General features: G+C 30.3%; 7 protein-coding genes across 7 annotated transcripts; 5 read left to right on the top strand and 2 right to left on the bottom strand.

Moving 5' to 3' along the window:
- Window positions 1–510: 510 nt before the first annotated feature.
- Window positions 511–4,401, top strand: ELE39_002474 (protein with sec7 TBC domains; the record flags this gene model as incomplete). Its single annotated transcript, XM_067345324.1, has 1 exon — window positions 511–4,401. One exon carries the CDS (start codon window positions 511–513, stop codon window positions 4,399–4,401), a length of 3,891 nt encoding a protein of 1,296 aa, XP_067202092.1.
- A 798-nt stretch (window positions 4,402–5,199) lies between these two features.
- Window positions 5,200–6,816, top strand: ELE39_002473 (cytohesin; the record flags this gene model as incomplete). The annotated part of the gene is made up of 1 exon (XM_067345323.1): window positions 5,200–6,816. The coding sequence occupies one exon, from the start codon at window positions 5,200–5,202 to the stop codon at window positions 6,814–6,816; it is 1,617 nt and encodes a 538-aa protein (XP_067202091.1).
- A 34-nt stretch (window positions 6,817–6,850) lies between these two features.
- On the bottom strand, window positions 6,851–9,238 carry ELE39_002472 (asparagine-rich; the record flags this gene model as incomplete). Its single annotated transcript, XM_067345322.1, has 1 exon — window positions 6,851–9,238. The coding sequence occupies one exon, from the start codon at window positions 9,236–9,238 to the stop codon at window positions 6,851–6,853; it is 2,388 nt and encodes a 795-aa protein (XP_067202090.1).
- Window positions 9,239–11,770: 2,532 nt separating this feature from the next.
- ELE39_002471 (ci-meta2) lies at window positions 11,771–13,552 on the top strand (the record flags this gene model as incomplete). Its single annotated transcript, XM_067345321.1, has 1 exon — window positions 11,771–13,552. One exon carries the CDS (start codon window positions 11,771–11,773, stop codon window positions 13,550–13,552), a length of 1,782 nt encoding a protein of 593 aa, XP_067202089.1.
- Window positions 13,553–14,217: 665 nt separating this feature from the next.
- On the top strand, window positions 14,218–15,351 carry ELE39_002470 (dual specificity phosphatase; the record flags this gene model as incomplete). The annotated part of the gene is made up of 1 exon (XM_067345320.1): window positions 14,218–15,351. One exon carries the CDS (start codon window positions 14,218–14,220, stop codon window positions 15,349–15,351), a length of 1,134 nt encoding a protein of 377 aa, XP_067202088.1.
- A 299-nt stretch (window positions 15,352–15,650) lies between these two features.
- On the bottom strand, window positions 15,651–15,887 carry ELE39_002469 (uncharacterized protein; the record flags this gene model as incomplete). The annotated part of the gene is made up of 1 exon (XM_067345319.1): window positions 15,651–15,887. One exon carries the CDS (start codon window positions 15,885–15,887, stop codon window positions 15,651–15,653), a length of 237 nt encoding a protein of 78 aa, XP_067202087.1.
- A 379-nt stretch (window positions 15,888–16,266) lies between these two features.
- On the top strand, window positions 16,267–20,769 carry ELE39_002468 (uncharacterized protein; the record flags this gene model as incomplete). Its single annotated transcript, XM_067345318.1, has 1 exon — window positions 16,267–20,769. The coding sequence occupies one exon, from the start codon at window positions 16,267–16,269 to the stop codon at window positions 20,767–20,769; it is 4,503 nt and encodes a 1,500-aa protein (XP_067202086.1).
- Between the last annotated feature and the right edge of the window lie 284 nt (window positions 20,770–21,053).

Below are 21,053 nucleotides of genomic sequence, written 5' to 3'. Positions count from 1 at the left end.
TCATCAACCATGAGTCAACTGCTGCATGCAAACAGGCATGGCGCGCGCGCCAATGGCCTCCCGATTCTATAGAATAATTGAAAAGATGCCTTGAGACTGAAATAAAAATACTGAACAATCGTATGGAAGCAAATTATAGATAAGGCAGTTCAAGACCTTGGAATGGACCACGAATGAACGAAGAGAAACAGGGTGTCTTGAGGTTAGACTAGTGTCACAAAATCCGGAAATACGAATATTCTTCTCTTTTGAATCAAGTGATGCTCTTGTCCCTGTTCCGTCTAGTGAATATTGAATTCAGAGTCAAAGACTTAACAAAAGAAAAAGAAACTTTAATCTTAACGTCTTCTTGGAGGTAATAATTTTTGAATTTTGCCTCCTTATTCTCTCCTAATATGAAACCTTGCTTAGACTTACTTCCTTTATAGTCCAATTATAAGCTGAAAACTGTCATCCACCTGAAAGGTTTTCTCACATACTTACATATTAACATATATATATTTCTATACAATGCTTTCGCGAGTTCTGAAAGAAAGAGGACAAATCAGGGAGATGGAGAACTTTGTGAATATCTCATCAAATGACTGCTCTGTGAATTCACAAGACAACTTTGAGAACCAGAATAAGAGTCAATCCCTAGCTCAAGCTAGAGTCTTAACTCAAGAATCTGAGGTTGTTGATCTGAATTCCTCTGAAAACCCCATATTTACCTTCAACTATATCCCAGAACGAGATTCTTGTCAAAATCCTTCAGCTTTCTCCAAGAATTTGTCAAAACTTGAGCCAGAACAACTGAAATTCCTGAGTAAGTCAAGTTCAGTTAGTATTCCTGTAATGAGGATTTCGCAGGAGGACTGGCCCGGTTCAGTCTTTAATAGAAGTTTTGATCATAATCAGCCAATAATACCATCCCTAACAACAAGAAAGATCCGACAAATTTTGATGGCTTCCAGAAGGTCAAACTCCGGCCAACTAAGATTTGAAACTGGTGGACTTGCTTCCAATCACCAAAGTAAACACAACCCAGCCCTATCTATAAAGTCTATAGATAGTATCTCAGAAAACTCGACTTCCTTTAGAAGCTTTGGTATATCAAACGAGGAAGGAGGAAGAGCCAGAAATAACTCTCAAATTTGCCAAAACCACTCCAACTTGAATTCAGATCATTACAACAATTTTAACTCTTCCATTGATTCTCAATACCATAAAGCTCATCAAAAGTCAGGATCTTTTGCATCATCAAGCACTAAAAGGAACCATAAAAAACACCAAGGAGGAAGCTCAGATCTCTGTTTTTCACATCCATATATCTCTCAAGGACAATGCCACATGGACATACTCAAGGAAGAAATACAACTAATGGAACAACTTGAACAGGGAGTATTGCTCTTCAATAACTCTCCAGAAGAAGGAATCTCCTATTTGATAGAACACGAACTCATCGAAGATGACCCTTTGTACATTGCAAACTTCATTCTTCACACTGACTTCTTGGATAAACGTAAAGTTGGAGAGCTTTTAGGAGGACATTCAAACCTTTCATTAAGTATACTCAATAATTATGTCCATTTATTTAATACCAATTCTTTTGAGCCAGATGTAGCTTTAAGGTATTTCCTGTCTCGATTCTTTCTTCCAGGTGAATCCCAAATGGTTTATAGAATCCTAGAGAGGTTCTCTGTCAGTTATATAAGAGACAATCCAACAACCTTATATACCTCAGATCAGATCCATACACTTTGTTATGCTTTGGTCATGCTAAATACATCCCTCCATAATCCTCATGTACGAACAAAGATGTCCAAACAAGAGTTCATCACAATGTGTATGCATTCAAATCTTCCAGCAACAAGTGCCCAATTGGAAAACATGTACGATAGAGTTGCTGAAAATGAGCTAAAACCATTATTGTCTCCTTCTGAAAAGGTATATGGAAGACTTTCTAGAGATCCAAAAGTTTTGAGATCTAAACAGGTTTCCCAAGTTAGTCCAACTCTTCTTCAAAAAGGAACAATCTTCAGAAGATTCTTAAATAAGAATAGTTCCCATATAATAATTGCTTGGATATCCTCAGATTCGAAGTTATTTTGCTGGAAGAAGGTTAGAAGTAAGTCAAGTCATTTATTAAATCCAAGTAACTTTGTCAGTAACATATCTCCTCAGCTTAATAAACTAGTTAATTACAATAAGAAACGTCTTTTTAAACCTCCAAATAATAATAGTATTGACAACAATAAAGCCATAGATTCCAATCCTTTCCAAAGATACGAAGCCCAATCTGAGAGCCAAAGCTGTATCCTGACCAATTACTCGAGAATTGCAAACAAAATCCGTAGAGCTTTTGGAATGGATATTTCTGATTTATCGTGTATTCTTCTTGATGATATTATGGATATTAATGTGGGAGTATCTAGCAAGATTCACTTAGATCGGAAATCCAGTAAAATCCTGAGAAAAGGAACAGCCGGCTCAACTTTCTCATGTAAGAACAATGCAAGCCACTTACAAAGTGATCTAGAATCAAAATGTTTCTCAATTATAACCCGCTCAGGGGAATCCATTAATCTCTGCTCTTTAGACTCCACCTTCCCATCGCTGTTAATATGGGTCAGATTCTTCCACCAAACCATCCTCAAGAATCAAGAGACAAAAGAAACCAAAGAAGCTCAGGATAGCAATGTTATGACAGTTTATGGAATCCCAGTCATGGATAAGGGAATTGAAAGCGACTTATTAAGGGTATGGCACCACGGTATCTTTATTCAATGGGAAAATCACTGGAGTTTAAACTCGTTCATCAACTTGTGTAACACTGAACTTCCTAATGCAGCTTCCTTTTCAAATAAGGAAGTTCTATCGTCCAATCAAAACTCCAATTCCATTTCTGCTTTGCTTGATCTTAACCAATCTGGGGCATGTACTGACAATAATCCCACAAGCAACCTGCTTCAAGAAATAGTCTCTGGCCAAAAAGAGAATCTCAGCTCTAGTAATGGAAGTCGGAAGACAAAACAGAAGCCTAAGCCTAGGTTAAAAATGTCTCCTAAAACCAAAAACATGGCTTGGATTCAAAAGAAGGAGAATGAATCCAAAGTTCCTGTACAACAATCAACCTCCTCATGGAAATTAAAGAATATATTTGGTTTTATTAAGCTCAAAAAGCCTAAATATGCGCCTCCAAGTCATAATCTGCATAATAAATACATTAATTACCAGGCGCCCATATCTAACCTCATCCTTCAGCTCTGGGTCAACAATATCCCGTGCTCCTATAGAGGAATCCTGTGGAATATTGCAGTGGGAAATAAACTTCAAATCCAAGCTTCTACTTTTAACCATCTTTTACGACTTAGAAGTCATTTTCTGACAGACATGTCAGATTTGAACAACACCCCTGAATGTGGGGAAAAGCAAATGCGCATGCATGTGTGCATGCAAGGCGGGCCCCTCAAGGAGGCATTTTTCATACACCTTAAAAGATTTCATAAAGATATCTCAAATGTCTTTCCCGAACTTCATTCATTTTTCATTGGAGCCGGAGCAGTTCTGGGATACAGAATTTGGGATCGAATGAGACCCAAACGGAAGGCAAAATACTCAAAGCAGAAACAAATAGTTTGTGAACAGTCTGACTCTTCATTTATTCCAACCCCTTCGCCGTTGGGCACTCTTTCTCCAACGTTCCAAACCCATATTAACCAAAGAATTTTGGAAAACGAAGAGGATTCAGAGCTCGAGAGCGTATTAATGTTTTTTAACGATAATCCAAGTATATATAGAATAGATCAGAGTACGAAGATCCTGGTTGAGTGTTTTATCTTGTACAGACCTGATATAGGCTATGTTGAGGGGATGAGCCACATAGCAATGATTCTTTTGCTCTTTAATATAAATCTGATGGAAGCTTTTAAAACGTTTACCAACCTTTTGCATAGCAGCTTCTTTTTGGATATGTTTATGCTTAATCACAGAAATGTCAAAATGAGGCTGGACTTCTTTGATATGTTATTTAAGGAATTAATGCCTTCTTTGGCTTATCATTTTGACTTGCTTAGTATCACATCAGACACTTACTTAATCTCATGGTTGACTTCTTTATTCTCCACCTGTATTCCAATTCAAGTCATTCCCAAAGTTTGGGACTCCCTATTTCTTTTTGGAGAGCCGTATGCATTCCAAGTTGCTCTTGGCGTTCTTAAGTACCATGAACACAAGCTAATTATGACATCATTTGAAGGATGCATCTCCATTCTCCACAGTATTCCACCTACATTTGACTATATAAGATTTAATCGTACACTTGAACAGTTTAATGGGATTATTTCCCACAGATTTGGGCTCAGACTTGCCGCTCAAAGGCTTTCTGAGCAAAAGATGGACCTAATGGAAGAGCTATTTTAAAGTCTAATATAACTCTTTTTATTTAAAAAAAGGAGACACTTTGCTCCATTTCTATTTCTAATACCAACTATTCCTCTTTATAAGCAAATCTTAAATTCATCTAATATTAACTATACTTACTACTCACTCATTATTATATGTCTGTCTCATATTTGTGAAACTCCTAAATTTTATCATTTAATCCTTAAATTCTAGTTTATTTACTAATTTTCAGCTTTTCAACCTAACTCTCTTAAATCACATCACTAAAATAAACAACCGTCTTTAAGTTAAACCTAAATAATTCAGTCATCTTCAACACTATCATTGTCGCAATTCTCATTACCACACCATCATCACCACCCTTTACTACATCCAATCATATTCTCATACTTACAGTCGTATTCTATTTTTCAAAAAAAAATCTTTTTTAATTCGTGTCATTTTTTAACAATTTTTCTGACGGCATGAAGACAAGACGTAGATACCGGTATAGAATTTTAAATAATTAATACCGGCATGTGTGTGAGAATTGTTTTTAAAAAATAGATTAAAGAAAGAAAAATAAAGGGAAATAATGGGAGTAAATTGATTGGATTGAGAATTATTTGTAGTCAAATTTACTTAATATAATATATAATAATAATAAATAAATATATAAATTCGTGAAAATAAAGCTGAAGACTATCAATATTAATTAATTTATTAATTATTAAAGAATTATATAATAAACTACTTAAATTCCCAAAATTGTTTATTTATTTGGAAAAGAAAAAAACTCTTACATTCTATTTCAATTAATATAGTAATAATAAGACGATGAATTCATCTTTTTTATCAATTTCTTCTTCCATTTCAAGAAATAGTCAAATATTGCCAAATTATTTCTTTCAGAGTGGTTCTTTAAATGAAGGATTAGGAAATACTTCAATTGAAAATCGTAATGAATCAAAAGTTTCTGCTACTGTAACATCTACCAATTCCAATTCTAGCCAACAGACTTTATCTAATAATGATTATGTTAGATATAGTCCAGTTCATTCATTAACGGGAGCTCCAATATATAATAGCATTAGTATGGGAAGTGATGAATATAAGGAAAGACTGAGAATGAGTAATGAATTGAGAAAAAGTCAACAATTCGAAAGAACTCAAGGTAGAGCACCACCACCACCAGAAATGTATAATAGATCAAAAGGCTCATGTATTCTTAGCCAATGCAGTAGTATTAGTGGTGGTAGTCTACCAGGAGTTTTAGGAGGTTATTATAAAGTTGAAAGATATAATACTTTAGGAAACGAAAGAAAATCCAATATTTCCAAATATACTGCTAGAGATGAAAAAATTCTCAACTCTATTAGCAAAAATATTGTTAATAATATGCCATCATCTAAACATGATTTAAGTGTAAATGAATCCAATGATCAATTAAAGTCCATGTTTAGTATTAAATCTTTAGAGAGAAAGGAGTCCAATAATAAAGTGAAAGAAAATGCTTTGATTCAAGAATTTAAAAAGAATGGTGGACCATCAGTATATAAAAGACCATCATTTGGTGAAGAATTAACTCCAATTACTTGTATGAATAATACTTGTTCAAATCTTAAAGGAGCAATTAATATATTAGGAGTTACAGGGAAAATCTTTATGGATGTATTATTTCAATTAGTTAATGCCTTTGATTTAGATAGCAGAGAAATCTCTAATAATAATAATAAATTTGGAAATATGCCACATTTCCCTGTATCTTCAATAGAAGTACCACCAGATACCATTATACTTCAATGTTTTGAATGTGGATTAATTTACTATACAGATTTACCATTAAATAAACAACAACTTTGTACTATTGGTATTTTAGATCCAAAGCCTGTAGAATTTGGAAAGTCAGATTCTGATGAAATTATATATGGAGTGTCAAATAGAAACTCTCCATATTATTGTTGGGGAAATTTGGAACCAAGAGATTTATCACCAAATCAAATAGAATTTTTAAGAAAGATTGATCTTAGAAAACAAAATCGATTTTCACATCAAGATCTTGTTGATTTGTATTATTATAGATTTCGTAGAGATAGAAGATTTGATGAAAGTTTTCCAAGTTATGTACAATCTGATCCTCAGCTTCATCTTTATAAATATTATAGAGAAACAATGCACGGTGCATATAATGGGAATAAAACACCACTTCCAGAACTTGGAAATCACTTTTTACCATCTCCTTGGAGTGAAAATAGAGAAGGTAGTCACAAGAAATCTAGTAAATCTTCTTCATCTTCTAAAAGTACTGATAATAAGAATAATTTTGAAAAAGATAAAGATGGATTTATTATTCTTCCAAAATTTGATCTTCCTTCAGAAAACCCAAGTGGAAATGATCTTGTACATAAGCCTGATAATTCTCATATTTTTCCATTCATTTTAGATAGTCTATAATTACTTGAAGAAGGTATTTCTACCTTATGAGTATCTAAAAATAAATATTTGAGGCTAATTCACTTTCTTGTCTTTGTAATTCTTCAATTTCTTTATCCAAAATACTCTCAATATATTTTAATTCATTAATTTCTGTATTAGAAGTAGAAGATGCACCTTCTTCTAATACAACATTTTTAGTGTTATTACCATTTTCATTTAAACTAATTAATTTTGTAATTTTCTCATTATTAATATAAATTCCTTTTGGACTTAATTTATTGAGATTATTAGTAATTTGAATATTTTCATTATCACCATTTTCATTATTGCTCGATAAATAATACCAATCGTAAGGATCCAAAGGAGATTTGACGTTGTTTAGTTGTAAATATGTTTCATCATTATTATTACTATTGTTATTATCATCTTGATAATCAAGATCTTTGAAATCATCATAATTTTTTGGACTTGTTTCTCGCTTTAAATCTTTATCATTTTCAAAATTGTGATTGGAATCAATAATACTATGAGATAAATCTTCTGAAATGTTTGTAGAAATATCATTTGTAGTATTTCCATTATTAAAATTAATCTTATCTAACTCACTGATAATATTGAAAAGTTCATCATCGAAGTTAACTTTATTGATATTCTGAGACTTTGATTTTTCTTCCAACAAATTCAAAATTGACTTTAAGTTATTTTTTTCATGAATTAATTTGTTTTCATCATAACTATCATTATTAATGGATTTGTTTGTGTTGATTTTAGTTGGATTTTTTGAAATATTATTATTGTTATTACTATTAGCATTATTAGAAACATGGTTATCTAACATTTCATCATTTTCCTTAGAATCTGTTGAATTTCTTGAACTTCTTGTATTAAACGTTCCAATCCGACTTTTTCTATTTTGATCATTAGTAAAACTTAAATGGTTATTTTCATTATTTTTCTTCATATCCTTTTCTTGATATTTTTGAATATTTGCTTTAACTTGGCCAGAAGCTGTGTTGTCACTATTATTACTGCCACAATTATTATTATTATTATTATTATTATTACCATTAATATTACTAATATTAACATCTTCATCGTCAAACTTGGAATGAATTCTTTCAGTAATGCTTCTTCTGCTGTTTTGTTTTCTAATTTCTGAAAGTCGAGTTGGTCTCATATAATTTGGTTCTTTTTTTGAATCACCTTGTTTATACGTTTTGGCAATATTTTTATCATCTTCATTCTTATGCTGTAATTTAATTGATTGATCTTCTTCAATCTTTAAACTGGATTGTTGTTTTTCTGTATCATTACTTGTTGCTATATAGGAGCTTAAAATGAGTTTACTCTTTTCAGTAATTGACAGTAAATCTGAGAGATATTCTTGAAAACATATCGAAGTATTTTGTAAAAGTTCATTATTGAAAATATTAAGCATTTCTATAATATTATTATTACTATTAATAGACTTGGAATATTTTTGAAATTCAAAAATGAGTTCTGGATTAATTTCTGAAATATATTCAATAATAATAAGCATTAATTCATAATTCCCAAGCTTTTCAAAAACATATATATTAGCAATTAAAGAAGGCCAATAAAAGGGAATTTTGTAAGTAATTTTGAAAATTTCTGGATTATTACAAATAGAGACTGATTCAAATAAACTTTGAATTCCTTGATATATTAACTTGATTAAACTTTTTCGATCATCTTCATCATAGTTGATTTGCATTCTTCTTTCCATTGTTTCTTTTCTTTTATTAAACTTAATTATATAATTCTTAACTTGCTTTGAATAAAGCATTTCTCGCCTTTTTCTAATATACGTACTATAATTTAAAGTTAGAAACAATGATTTCCACATTCCAATTGAAGTAAAAAGCTTTATACTAGCTTCATTTGTAATTCCATCTTTAATTAATAATTCATATAATTTTTTTTTGGTTATTACGTTAATATCATTACCAAATAGTAGTTTTTTATTCCAACCACTTTTGGAACTTAAACTTTCCCATACTCTATTTTCATCATTATCATCTCTATCATTTTCATGTTTTAAAAGGTCACAAGCAATTACACTTGACCATACAATTTCTCCATTACTTTCCAATTCAACATACCAAATATTCTCAACTATTCCTTTACTTAGACTTATTGTATCTAGTTCCTTAAAATACATTTCCAAAGATATTTCATTATCGTTTAATTCATATCCACTATTACTCTTCACTACTCCATTAAAATCATCTTGGTTATAATACTTTTCTTTTATAACATCACTTCCATAATGATAATAATAATATTCACTGTTGTTAGTATTATTATTATTATTGTTATTTAATCCAGCCATTTGTTCTAAATCACTTGAATCTATTTCTTCTTGATAATTTACATATTCGATATTTTCATCAATATCACTTTCTTCGGCATTGAGCATTTTTTCTTATTTTTTTCTCTTCTTATCTTATTACTCCTACCTTTTCCCTCTCTTTTTTTAATATTATTTCCAAATATCCCTGCTTTCTTTCTCTCTTGAAATTGTTTTAAAATTCTTTGTTATTCTATTTTATTAATATTTTTTAGAAGCCACATAAAAACTTTTTGTTTGCATGCACAAGCACAATTCTGTTGCCACCTAATTGTTGCCGCCAAAACGCTCCAAGAACAATTATTTTTAAATTCCATGCATGCGAATATTAATGACGGTATGGGAATTATTTATTACTCAATAAAATATTCTTATTTTAATTTGTTAATAATTTAATCAACTAAAAACCCTTTATTTATATCGCTACCATTAGTATCTTTTTTTAAATATTCCAATCCAAACTATACATAAAAACTATTAATTTACTATTATTTACTACAATTACCCAAAACCGCTTCTTTTTATTTTATTAAAAGCTTCTCAAAAAACCGTACTTTTATTCTCAAACAGACCATATTTCCCAAGCATATCCATATTTTTTAGTATTATTAAAATTTAAACTAAATTCGAAAAGAGAGAAGAAAAAGGGGAATGTGCACTCAAACAGATTCTGAAATACTAACACATTAATTAGGTATATAGTTAATTTGTCCAAATTTTTTTTGTAATTGGGCTTAAAGAAAATTATCTAAAGAAATTTAATGCAATATGTCGTACTACACCTTCCCCACCACCACCACCCGCCTGCTTTTCCTCCTAATCCTGTGCATGCAACATATTGCATGTAATATATATTGCATGCAATGATATTTAGAATCTAAAATTATGGTGCACACGTCACGAATTTTTTTCTCCTTTTTTTTCTTTACATATCATAAGAATTTTTGCAATAATATATTAAAAATTTTGAAATTTACGGGCCCTGTTCTTTTTTTTTTAATTAAAAAAAACTCTTGCTATTACTACTAACGTCACTACCCTTACTATCATCTTATCACCCCCTCTTTCTCCCTCTCCACCCTCTAACAATTTTTGGCGGGAATGCGCATGCAATATTAATCAGAATTGCCCAAAATACATAATTATAAAATTTGAAATGTAAAAAAAAAAAGAAAAAAGAGAATAATCAGACATTTTGATCAAAAATCCACAACCTAAAGCAAAATTAATTGTTTAATTTTTTATAGGACATTCTAATAAATCACAAAACAAGTTTCTTTTAAAAATTTGTAATAATTTATTAGTCGACTTTCTATTATCTAAAATTTTCCCCAAAGGTACACTATTGGTATAATACTTGGCGCCAAATGGGAGTATACGTATTTTTCAGCACACCCCGGTAATTAAATTAATATAAATAGTAAATTTATCTAATAATTAATGCATTAGACTGAGTTGCGGTATGACAGACGGTTAGTCACGGTGTAACAATAAATGTTAGATAGGGATAGATAAAGAGAAAAGAGGCAAAATAAACATATATATTGATTTACGTGGGGTATATTATTGGAAAATAGGTCAACAAAAATTTTAACTAAAAAAACCAAGGTTTATGAAGAATTTTTATCAAAAAGTTAAAGAAAGGGAAAATTAAAAAGGTTAAATTAGATAATTCAGATATTGGTCAGCTTATTTTTATTGAATGAGGATTGGACTTGAGAAATTTTGTTTAGAGTTGTTAATAAAACTACAAGTCTATCAAGAACTACACTGCAGTACCAATATTACTGAATTATTATAAGTAGGTGGTACCATTTCCAATAATATCAGGTAAATAACAAAGGAAAAACACATATATATCATCTTATCCTGATCATCTAATTTTTATAACAAGCATTAAAGTAATATTCTTGATACATATACTCCACTTATACCACTAATAATAATATTAAGCTACGAATTTACCAATATTATCATTATATCAATTTTAATATTAATACTGTATATCGGAGAATTATTAGTAAAATAGAGAGAAAATAGATATATATATATAGAGAAAGAAAGAAAGAAAGAACGAGTATTAGAGAAAGAGAAAAGAGGTATAACTACTATAATATATACTATTAACTCTTGTTTCTGAAATCGGATATTTAAAATAAGACAATTATCATAGTTAGAGTTTTTTTATATTCAAAGTGACAGAAAAGCAGTATTTATATATCACTAATACCAAAATAGCTTCCTGCTTTTAAGTTTCAGACTTTGGAGTTACAGGCTTTCGTTTTCAAGCTTCCTGTCTAGAGTTTTAGGCCATTCAGGCTTAGTGCTTTTGAAGTAGGCTTAATTACATAAATAGCATTCAAGACACCTCAAACAAATAAATATATAGGTATAATATACATACATATATATGTATATGTATATGTATCTATATATATATATATATATATACATATATATATATATATTTGCTTGAATTAATAAGCTTGAAACTAAAGGAACTCGTATACTAATAAATCTATTCAGCACAACCTGATTTAGTATATTGTAACTCTATTCCAACACTTTTTTGGTATAACAATCGACTATATATTAATTAATATGACAACTTCCTTAATTAATAAGAATAGGACTCCTACAAGAGCAAGAGGAGAAAGAGTATATAAACCAGGTGGGAAAAAGGAATGGAGAGTAGTCTTCTGGACTCATGAATCTACAAAACCTAGCAGAAGACAATGCTCTTTTAGCGAAGCCAAATATGGAAAAGAAGCTGCATCTCTACTTTCCAGAGCAGTTCTTGACTATATAGATGTCAAAGGTGTGGTCCCGGATGATCTCCATGACCCTCCAATCTTAGATCCAGCTAAAAAGGAACTAATCGAATATTATAGTGCCCTTCACGAAAGTAGAAAAGCTTTACAGAAAAAGAATAAACCAAAAAATGGCAGTAATTCTAACAGTAAAAGCATATGTGAACCAAGTATTGTTCCATTATATACCTTAGCTCAAACTCAATCTCCTACTATGAGTAATATATCCTGTGCATCTCCACAACATCCAAGTAAAGTAACTAAAACTGAGAAATATCATGATTTATCTAATCTTAGAGACCAATTACAAGTTGATTTACAGTCCAACTTTGGAATCTTGAACAGTAATCATAATTCCCCAAATGAATCCAAAATTCTTTCACCATTATCAATTACCACAAATTCTGGTAGTGGTGTTAGTGGAGGAGGAAGAACTGGAATTTCTATTACTGAAGAATCCACAACAAAAAAAGAGCCAGAAGCTTGTCTTTCCAATACAAATAGTAATAACATAAAGAATGCTAGTAATAACAGCCTTCTCAATAATATTCAAATACCACCTATACCAAATATTACATCATCTACCAATAATAATGATGGATTTGATTTAAACAATGGTAACAGTGAAGGCGTAAATGGAATTAACAACAAAAATCATCTCACAAAGCCATCTTCTGATATCGATGGGTTCAACACAATGATAAATCACGTGATTTCTAGCATAAATAAGCATAACCCACTTTTTGGGGGGGCTGGAATTGGAACTGGAGTTGGAATTGAGACTGGAGTTGGAATTGAAACTGGAGTTGGAATTGGAGCTGGAGCTGGAGCTGGAGCTGGAGCTGGAGTTGGAGCTGGAGCAGTAGGAGGACCAGGAATGAGAGGAACAGGAGTGGGAGGAGTAGGGGTAGGAACCCACTTTGCTTTCATGGGATCCATATTCCCAAATCAACTACCTCCTGGGATGCAGAGCCCTGTACCAACAACCCACTTTACTCCAACTGGCGGTATTTCCTCTTCATTCCCAGATCTATTATCCACAAACTGTAGTGGACTTCTTGGTCTAGACTTTAATAGTATTTTAAGTCAAACGTGCCACCAAATTGCCCTTCAAAACCAATTTAACTTCTACAACCACCTTGGATATTTGAACCAATTGGCTGGATTAACTATTACCGGAGTTGGCGGGAATATCATTGCCGGACACCCCAACTTCATGGCAGGATCGTTCATCCATAATTTTCCTTTATTTCAAAACCAAGATAACTCTTTAGCCGCAAGTAATACTGGAATTGGAAACTCTTCTCAAAGAAATGTATTCGTTAATCGAGCATTCAATTTAAATGAGGTAGGAGAAAGTCCTAATGGATCTTTAATTTCAGGTAATCATGAAAGTAATTCCAAGACTACTAACTTCGTTTCATCAGGCAATTCCACTCTAATTTCCGCGCCTCTTACTCAACAAGAAGGAGGAGGAGACTCTTTTTCTCTTTCCCCAAATTCCAAAACGAGTAAGGAAATCGTTATTTCAGTCCCAACTTCATCGGATCCTTCTCCCCCTCTATTAGCTTAAATTTGTTTTAATTATTTATTCAGGTGTATATTGAATTAATATTTAGACCATTTGAGTTTATAAATTAAATACAATAATTCATGTAGTTAAATAGTAATATTAAATGTGAAAATTTTACACATTAGTAGAGAATTAAATCATGTAATTTATTTACCTAAATCACATCAATACTTAATATTACGTCATTTGCATGCAAACGACGGTATGTAATTTCAATCAAATATTTCAACATTTTCCCGCCTCCACACCCCCTCCCCACTCAAATTAATTTTTAAAGAATATATATATTCTTATCATAGTCTGCATGCATTTTTACAAAGGAGTACGTGTCTCGTCTCGCAATATTAATATAAAGTAGGTAAAAATTTCCTGTCCAGATAAGAATATGTTGAATAAACTAGATATAATTTTATAATCTAGATTTCAGTTTTTAATGGGGATAAAATAAAATAAAAGATCAAAAACTTGTATTTAAATTGGAGATATAAATACTATCGTAATTAATATTATAAAAAGCCAGTGAATTTCTTCATATAAAGTCTTTAAACATAACAAGAAATTATAGAATATACTTCAAAAGGGAGAAATAAAACAGATAACTAAGTAATATATATTTTATATATTGAAAAATCCTGGTCTTTTATTTGTTCTTGAAATATATAAAAATGATGAACCATAGAGCAATAGAATATAACCGGCTTCTAAATGAATCCAGAGATGTTGCCAGTTTTATCAGAAAAGGCAAGGAACTGGAATGCAGACCTATTTCTAACAAAAAATTATTTAACATTTGCCAACTTTTGCTTTGTAGGAATTTAAAAGAAATTGAAAAGAATTCTGCCTCCCTTATTAATAATGAACCAGTAGTAATTTGTGATTTAAGGACAAAGAACCAAATAATAAAATTAAAGACTAAAATAAACGGTTCAATTGAATGTAATAGTTTGGATCGAGTTAAAAGAATCTTTCCAGAATTCGATATAAATCAAAACCCTGGTATAGTTGGAATGAATAGAAAACATGTAATCATTTATGACTTTGAAGGAAAACTTACAAATATCAGTGATTTGGAAATTTCGCAAAGAGAAGTATTAGAATACTTGAAAAAATGTATACAATCAATTAAATCCATTTACCTATTAAAAGATGGTTATATTTCATTTAGTCTTGAATTCCCATATATATGCTGTAGTGTAGATGCTGAATGCATTTCAAGTATTAAATCAATAGATAATATTCCACAGAATTTAAAATCAAAGATTATAGCTTCAATTGAGTATCCACTTGTTATTAGCTGGGGAGAAATTTATAAGATTTATCTTGGAAATGTCCTTCAAGGTTGTCATCCCCAGATTCTTAAAAGTCTGGGAATCAAAACAATTATGGACTTTACTCCAAACAGAATAAAATCTAAAAGTAATGATGGAGTCAGAATTATTCATGTAAAAAATTCAGAATCCAACATTCTTGTAGAAGAAGATTATTTAATTTATTCCAACTTGCCTCTTGAAGAAGCAATTAAATCACTTAAGGAACTTGAAGAAAATAATCCAGACCCAAAAGATATATTCCCAATAATGGTCGTTTCAACAAGAGTCACAAATGAAACCGTCTCCATAGTCTCCATAATTGTATCTTACCTCAGAAAATTACAAATTACCGCAACTCTTATATTTACCCTCAACCAAATAGGACTTGACAACAATATTATAAGTCCGACTGAAAATGAAGAAATATTTAATTTGCTACATCCATCAAATACCCAAATTGCTCAAATGATTAGTTTTAACTTTCCTTAGATTATGTTCCTGTCTGGATTACATCGGATTGGAATAGATTGAAGAAAAAAACATGGTAAACGCCTTGTAATTATAAACATCAAGTAAAATATACCATTAATTTGCATGAAAATCAAATCAAAAGTAGGAGAATAGAAAAACTGTTAATCCAAGCTTTTCTAGTATTATAAAGCTGATTTTGTATAATTCCTTCTCTTTTACACTCAATTAATTGTTGTCTTCATCCCCATTACTTCTTGCTTATTCCTCTTCTCGTCTATTAAATTTTATATAATTAACTTCTTTTACTATTAACTCTTTCAAAGTTCCATTCCTGGAAAACATTCTTGAAAGGTTTTCTTGGGATGTTTGGCCTCCCAATGTTGTTTAAGCAATGGACCTGTCTGAACTTTCATAAAAGGTTGTAAGCAAATCTGACATTTCAAGCTCATAGCCTCGGCATTTACTTTAAGTTGAGATTTCCCTTCCTTAGCACCATTAGCAACCTTTCTTTCTCTACATTGATTTCTCTTACAAGCGTTTCCACCCTTACCCATTTGCAGAAACTTGCCTTTCAATCAAATAATAAACTTTCCAAATTGATAAATAAAAACTATACAAGAACAGTAATGATAAAACTATTTGTATCAGATTTAACTTAAAATCTGACCCTTTCTGCAAACTAGCTATGTTTCTTACTTTAAAGCTCTTAATTGTAATTTTGACAATAACCTTGTCCAAAATTAATTAAAGTCAACTTTAGCGCCAAAAAGGTATATTATATTTATATATAACATCACGACAAGTACTAAACAGGAAATATAACATTTTTTGTGAGGAAGTAAAATCCACACAAAAAAAAGAAATACGTGTCTATGAGCTTACCTTCTTAACTTGGATGATATACTATTGTTGCAGAAAATTTCAAACTGGAGCATGGATTCAAACTGTTCTTTCTTGGGAAATGTACTATATAATGACTCCACAGTATTAAAGACGATTACTGGGAAATTCTTCCCATTAAACAAAAATAGACAGTTTCTTGATATTTCAACACTAAAACACAATGAATTAGCTGTGTTCAGTGAGTTCCTTCCATCAATTAATGAAGAATTAGCATCGGTAACTATAAAACTTGAAGATACTTGCGTTGACTTTTGGAACTATTCTCTTGAAAAAAGTCAATTTGACTTAATTCTAGTACTAGATTGTTCTCATAATCTTCACTTATTTTCTTTAAAAAGTCTTTCTATTCCGCATTCCAAGAATTACTGTCCTTATTTCACATACAAAATTCCAAACTCCATTAGCAGATTTCCAGCCAATAACAATATAATAATTAACACTCATAATATTAAAGAAAACGAACCAAATATATTCAGCAACCAGTTTCTGATAAAAAATGAGTTTTCAATCTCACTCTTTAAAAATAAGAGAATTCCCAAAATAAACTATATTAAGCCTTATATATACAGTAAAAAATTTTTCAACTCCAACCCGATAATTTTTGAAAAGCTGATCCCAGAATATTACATTGCAATAGATGAGAATACCGGATTTATTATTGTTTGTCTTTCTTCTTATTCCTTTCTTATTGTCCCAAGTCTAAAAACAAACAAAGATGGTATTATTGAACAAATTGAGCTTAAAATTCAGACTGAAAATCTCTTCCATTTTGACTCACTCAAATACAAACTTGAAGGTATTTCATTCTCTAAAACCTGCAAAAACTACCCAAAAATCCAACCAGTCGTCTTTTGCCTTTTTAGTGACTTGAAAAGCCATATTTTAGGTGGAAAAACTTTTTTTTTTGACTGGAATAACCTACTCAAAAGTCAAGTTAATCCCAGAGATAATTACCAAAAACCAATATGTGAAACTGATCTTACAATATTATTAAATTCTAAATCCACCTCAATCTCCCCCAAACTCTATCAAATGCGCATTTTTTGCACGCATATACCGGTAGTCCACATGCAATCAATACACGTAAGTGTGGGGAGGTCTGGAAATGACAGATCAATACCGGTGTTTACATGTGAAAGTGCATGTGGATATGAATGTAGTTTTATTAATTCTGGCTGTGCATGTAGATTTAAAAAATTATTGATAATATTTAATTATGAGAAGAGTGAGTTAAAATTAATCTTGTGCGATTTAGGAGCTAAATATTTAAATGAGGAAATTTTGACAGTAAATTTGAGTGAATATTATCAAGAGAAAATTTATATTGACTTAAGAGATGTGGTAATAATTGAAGAAGATATTAATGAGCAAAGGATTAAGTTTCTTATTTCTTCAAAATGCATGGAAATGTTTGTATTAAATCTTCAATTTAAAGATAATAGGATGAAAGAAGTTGATATAACAAAGCTTCAAATAAATTCTCCAGGTTTTGAATTATCAGATATTTCGAGTGTTTGTCCATACTTATACTTTAATGAAGAATGTCTTATAGTAAAAAGTATACTAGTAAGCTCAACTTTTGGTGTTATTAAAAAGATAAGTTTTCCCAATTTTAATCAAGAATATATTTTGGCTCCAAAAATTACTGAAATTTTGAAAATTGAAAAAGCTATTATAATTCCAAATTGTTTTGAGAATAAATTTATATTAGCAGCAAAAAGATATCAATGTTACTGGGACCAAATTAAAAATGGCTATTACTTTCATTATGACTTTGTTTTGAGATATATATTTTTAAATTCATTAAGGATTTCCACAATAAACAAATTTAATACTTTAAAAAAAGGGGTATTTGGTATTTTTATAATACCAATTGAAAAAAACAGGTACTTGGTTGTTTATTCAAAATTTTTTGAAAGCCAAATTGATTTACTTGTAAAACTAGAATCTGTTTATCAGAATAAATATCATTTGAAAAAGTTTAAAATTAATGATTTTTTATTAAGTGGTCATACAACTATTTTATGTGTTAAAGTATGTCATAATTTAATTTTGCAGGTTACAGAATCTAGAATTATATTATACCAGGGAATTTCTGAACAAGTTAAAGCTTTTGAAAATCAAGATCGTATTGATCATTTTCAACCTAATACAAACGATTTGTGGGAATATCCTGATTTAATCATGTATGCTAAAATGGCTGACGATCATCACTTAATGATTATTACTCAAAAACACAAATTAATTCAGTTAAAAATTGAATCTTTTCAACTATTTCATTTATCTATTAAAGATGAATTAGCCTATATTCCCATTATATCATCATTTGAATCAAAAAAATTAATATTAAATAATTCTTCTCATGTAATATTAAGTATGATTGGAGATTCTAAAGGCAAAATATTTACCAATTTATCATTCATACAGAATTCTTTGAAAAATGTCAACTTTAGCTTCAATCTGGATAATTTTGTTGATTTTGACGCTGGAATGATCACTTCCATTGAATTTGATAAAAATTTTCATGATAATATATATATTGTAACTAGTTGTGGACTTTTATGTATTTTAAATTTAAATCTTCTTGCCCAAGATTTATTTGAAAACAAGATTCAAAAAAATCAAAATATATATAAAAGAATTATATTAAATTTAAAATCTCATCTTTCTTGTCAGGAAGCCTTGGATTGGAAGATTATTGGAGTTCAAAGAAATTACATTTCGAATAACCACCAGATATGGAAAAATCGCATTATTTTAGGATCCTTTTCTGACTATTTGTATGTGGAATTACTTGAGACAAACAAAAAAGTTCTCAAAATTCTTCAAGCCAAAAGACTAAAGTTTCCAACTTCTTCTATTATTACCCAATTCATAGAAAATTACCAAGATAATGATCATCTTTACTTTTTGTCTCTTCAAGGTGGTGAAGATCAACAAGTTAAGCTAGTTAATGTGGAATTTAACAAACTTCAAAGTTGCGACAAAGTTTTGCCTTTGAAAAGTATTTATTATAAAGTTGAAAATATGATTTATCTAAAAGAAAAATCTTGGATTGTTGTTAATATTGAGAGCTGGAGTCCTAGCTCACGCTCAAACAAATTTCCCACAAGAATGACCTCACAGCTTTTTTTATTGGACTTAGATGCTAATTTGTATGGATCCAAGATTTATACTATTAATGAAAATGACTCAATATCTAGAGGAAATTTCAAGTTCAGAATATTTCCAAACAATGGAAAAGATAGCTTCTTCCAGGTTTTTAATCGTAGTGAAAATCAAGATTTTATCCCAAATACTATTTTTCAGCTTATTTCAGTCCAAAGTAATTCTAATGAAAACCCCAACTTTCATAAAGATCCCTTTATTGTTTTAGGGAGCTATTCTTTCCATGGAGTTGAGTCAGGACTTGTTTACAGATCTTCATCTGATCAAAGAAAGTTTTTTTTTCTTCTTGTAGGAAAAGGCTTAGATACCAACAAAACTTTGGAGCTTGTTTCTACAAGAGTTTTCAGTTGCTTGGATATTTCAAATTTTGAAGAAAATTGTGATTGCCTTCATACTCATCTTAATACACATTCTCAGTCATTTGATCAAGTCATTAACTTTGGTAACAAATTGAAATTGAAAGTTGGGGATTTCTCTATTTCTTTCCCCGGAATGCTGATCCATAATGCAGCCTTACAAGATCGCGGAAAAATGATTGTGTTTGATCTTCTGGAATCTACATCGAAGTTATATGAAAAACAGCTCATTTTTCATAGAATGTATTTCGATTTGCGGACAGATTCAGATTCTAAACTCAATCAAGTCAAATATGCAGATAATCTTGAATATTTTTACCCATCTGATTTTTCTATTCTGGATAATGAAATGATTAAAGGCAAGAAAGTCCAAATTTATAGAGGGTTATCCAATCAAATTTCTCTTTTAAGAAGTGGAACTTCACTAAATCAAGATTCTAAGATTTTTATTATTGGACTAGAAATTATATTAAATTATATGTACAAACGAAGAAATAATGAAATAATTTCAGCATTTCCTGCAATTCTTACAAATCTTCTTTTTGGGATGTTTGATATTGTCTTTTCCAACAAATTAAAAGTTAACTCAACAAAAAGTATTTCCTCCAATTCTGGAACTTTCTTTACTAGGAAAAAAGTCAACAAACTTGATAGAAAACAGCTTAAAGATGGAATAAAAAATACAAAAATTTCCCTCCATCAGATTTCTTATCTCTATTCTCAAGTATGCTCCAAATGTATTAAATGGAAGATTTTAATGGTACTAATCGTTTGGTACAACCTAATTACAATAATTATGGATAACCAAGATATGGATTTCGTTTCTATTCGAAGACTAGTTTGTCCAATCTTCCAAGATTGGGTTTTGGAACTTGAGAAAGATGTTACAATTCACTTTGAAACGATAATAGATCATTCATCATTAATTGAGAACTTCTTTAATTCTGAATATTATTTCCAAAAATATCAAGAGTTAGTATTCTCAGAATCAGAAGAATACATTTTCTAAATTGAGTAATTTCTTAAAGAAAAATAAGGAAAAGAAAAAAAAAAGTATATTGTAAATAATAAAAGGGATTAATAACTTCAAAATCTATATATTGGTAAAGAATTCCTAACAAAAACAGAATCCTTTACTCTGTTCTTATTTATCTATAGAAATTATTTTCATCCAATATGCATTATTTATTCAGATCAGTATCAGTTCATTTCTTTGTAATATCTCCGACCATTTAAATTCTAAAATTTTGAGACGAAAACACGTATATACTGCATACATGCATATTAAACCGG

Source organism: Cryptosporidium sp. chipmunk genotype I, assembly GCF_004936735.1.
Source record: "Cryptosporidium sp. chipmunk genotype I strain 37763 chromosome Unknown contig_26, whole genome shotgun sequence".
NCBI lineage: Eukaryota > Apicomplexa > Conoidasida > Eucoccidiorida > Cryptosporidiidae > Cryptosporidium > Cryptosporidium sp. chipmunk genotype I.
Note: the sequence above shows the minus strand (reverse complement) of the source record. Positions and strands in the feature narration are given on the sequence as shown.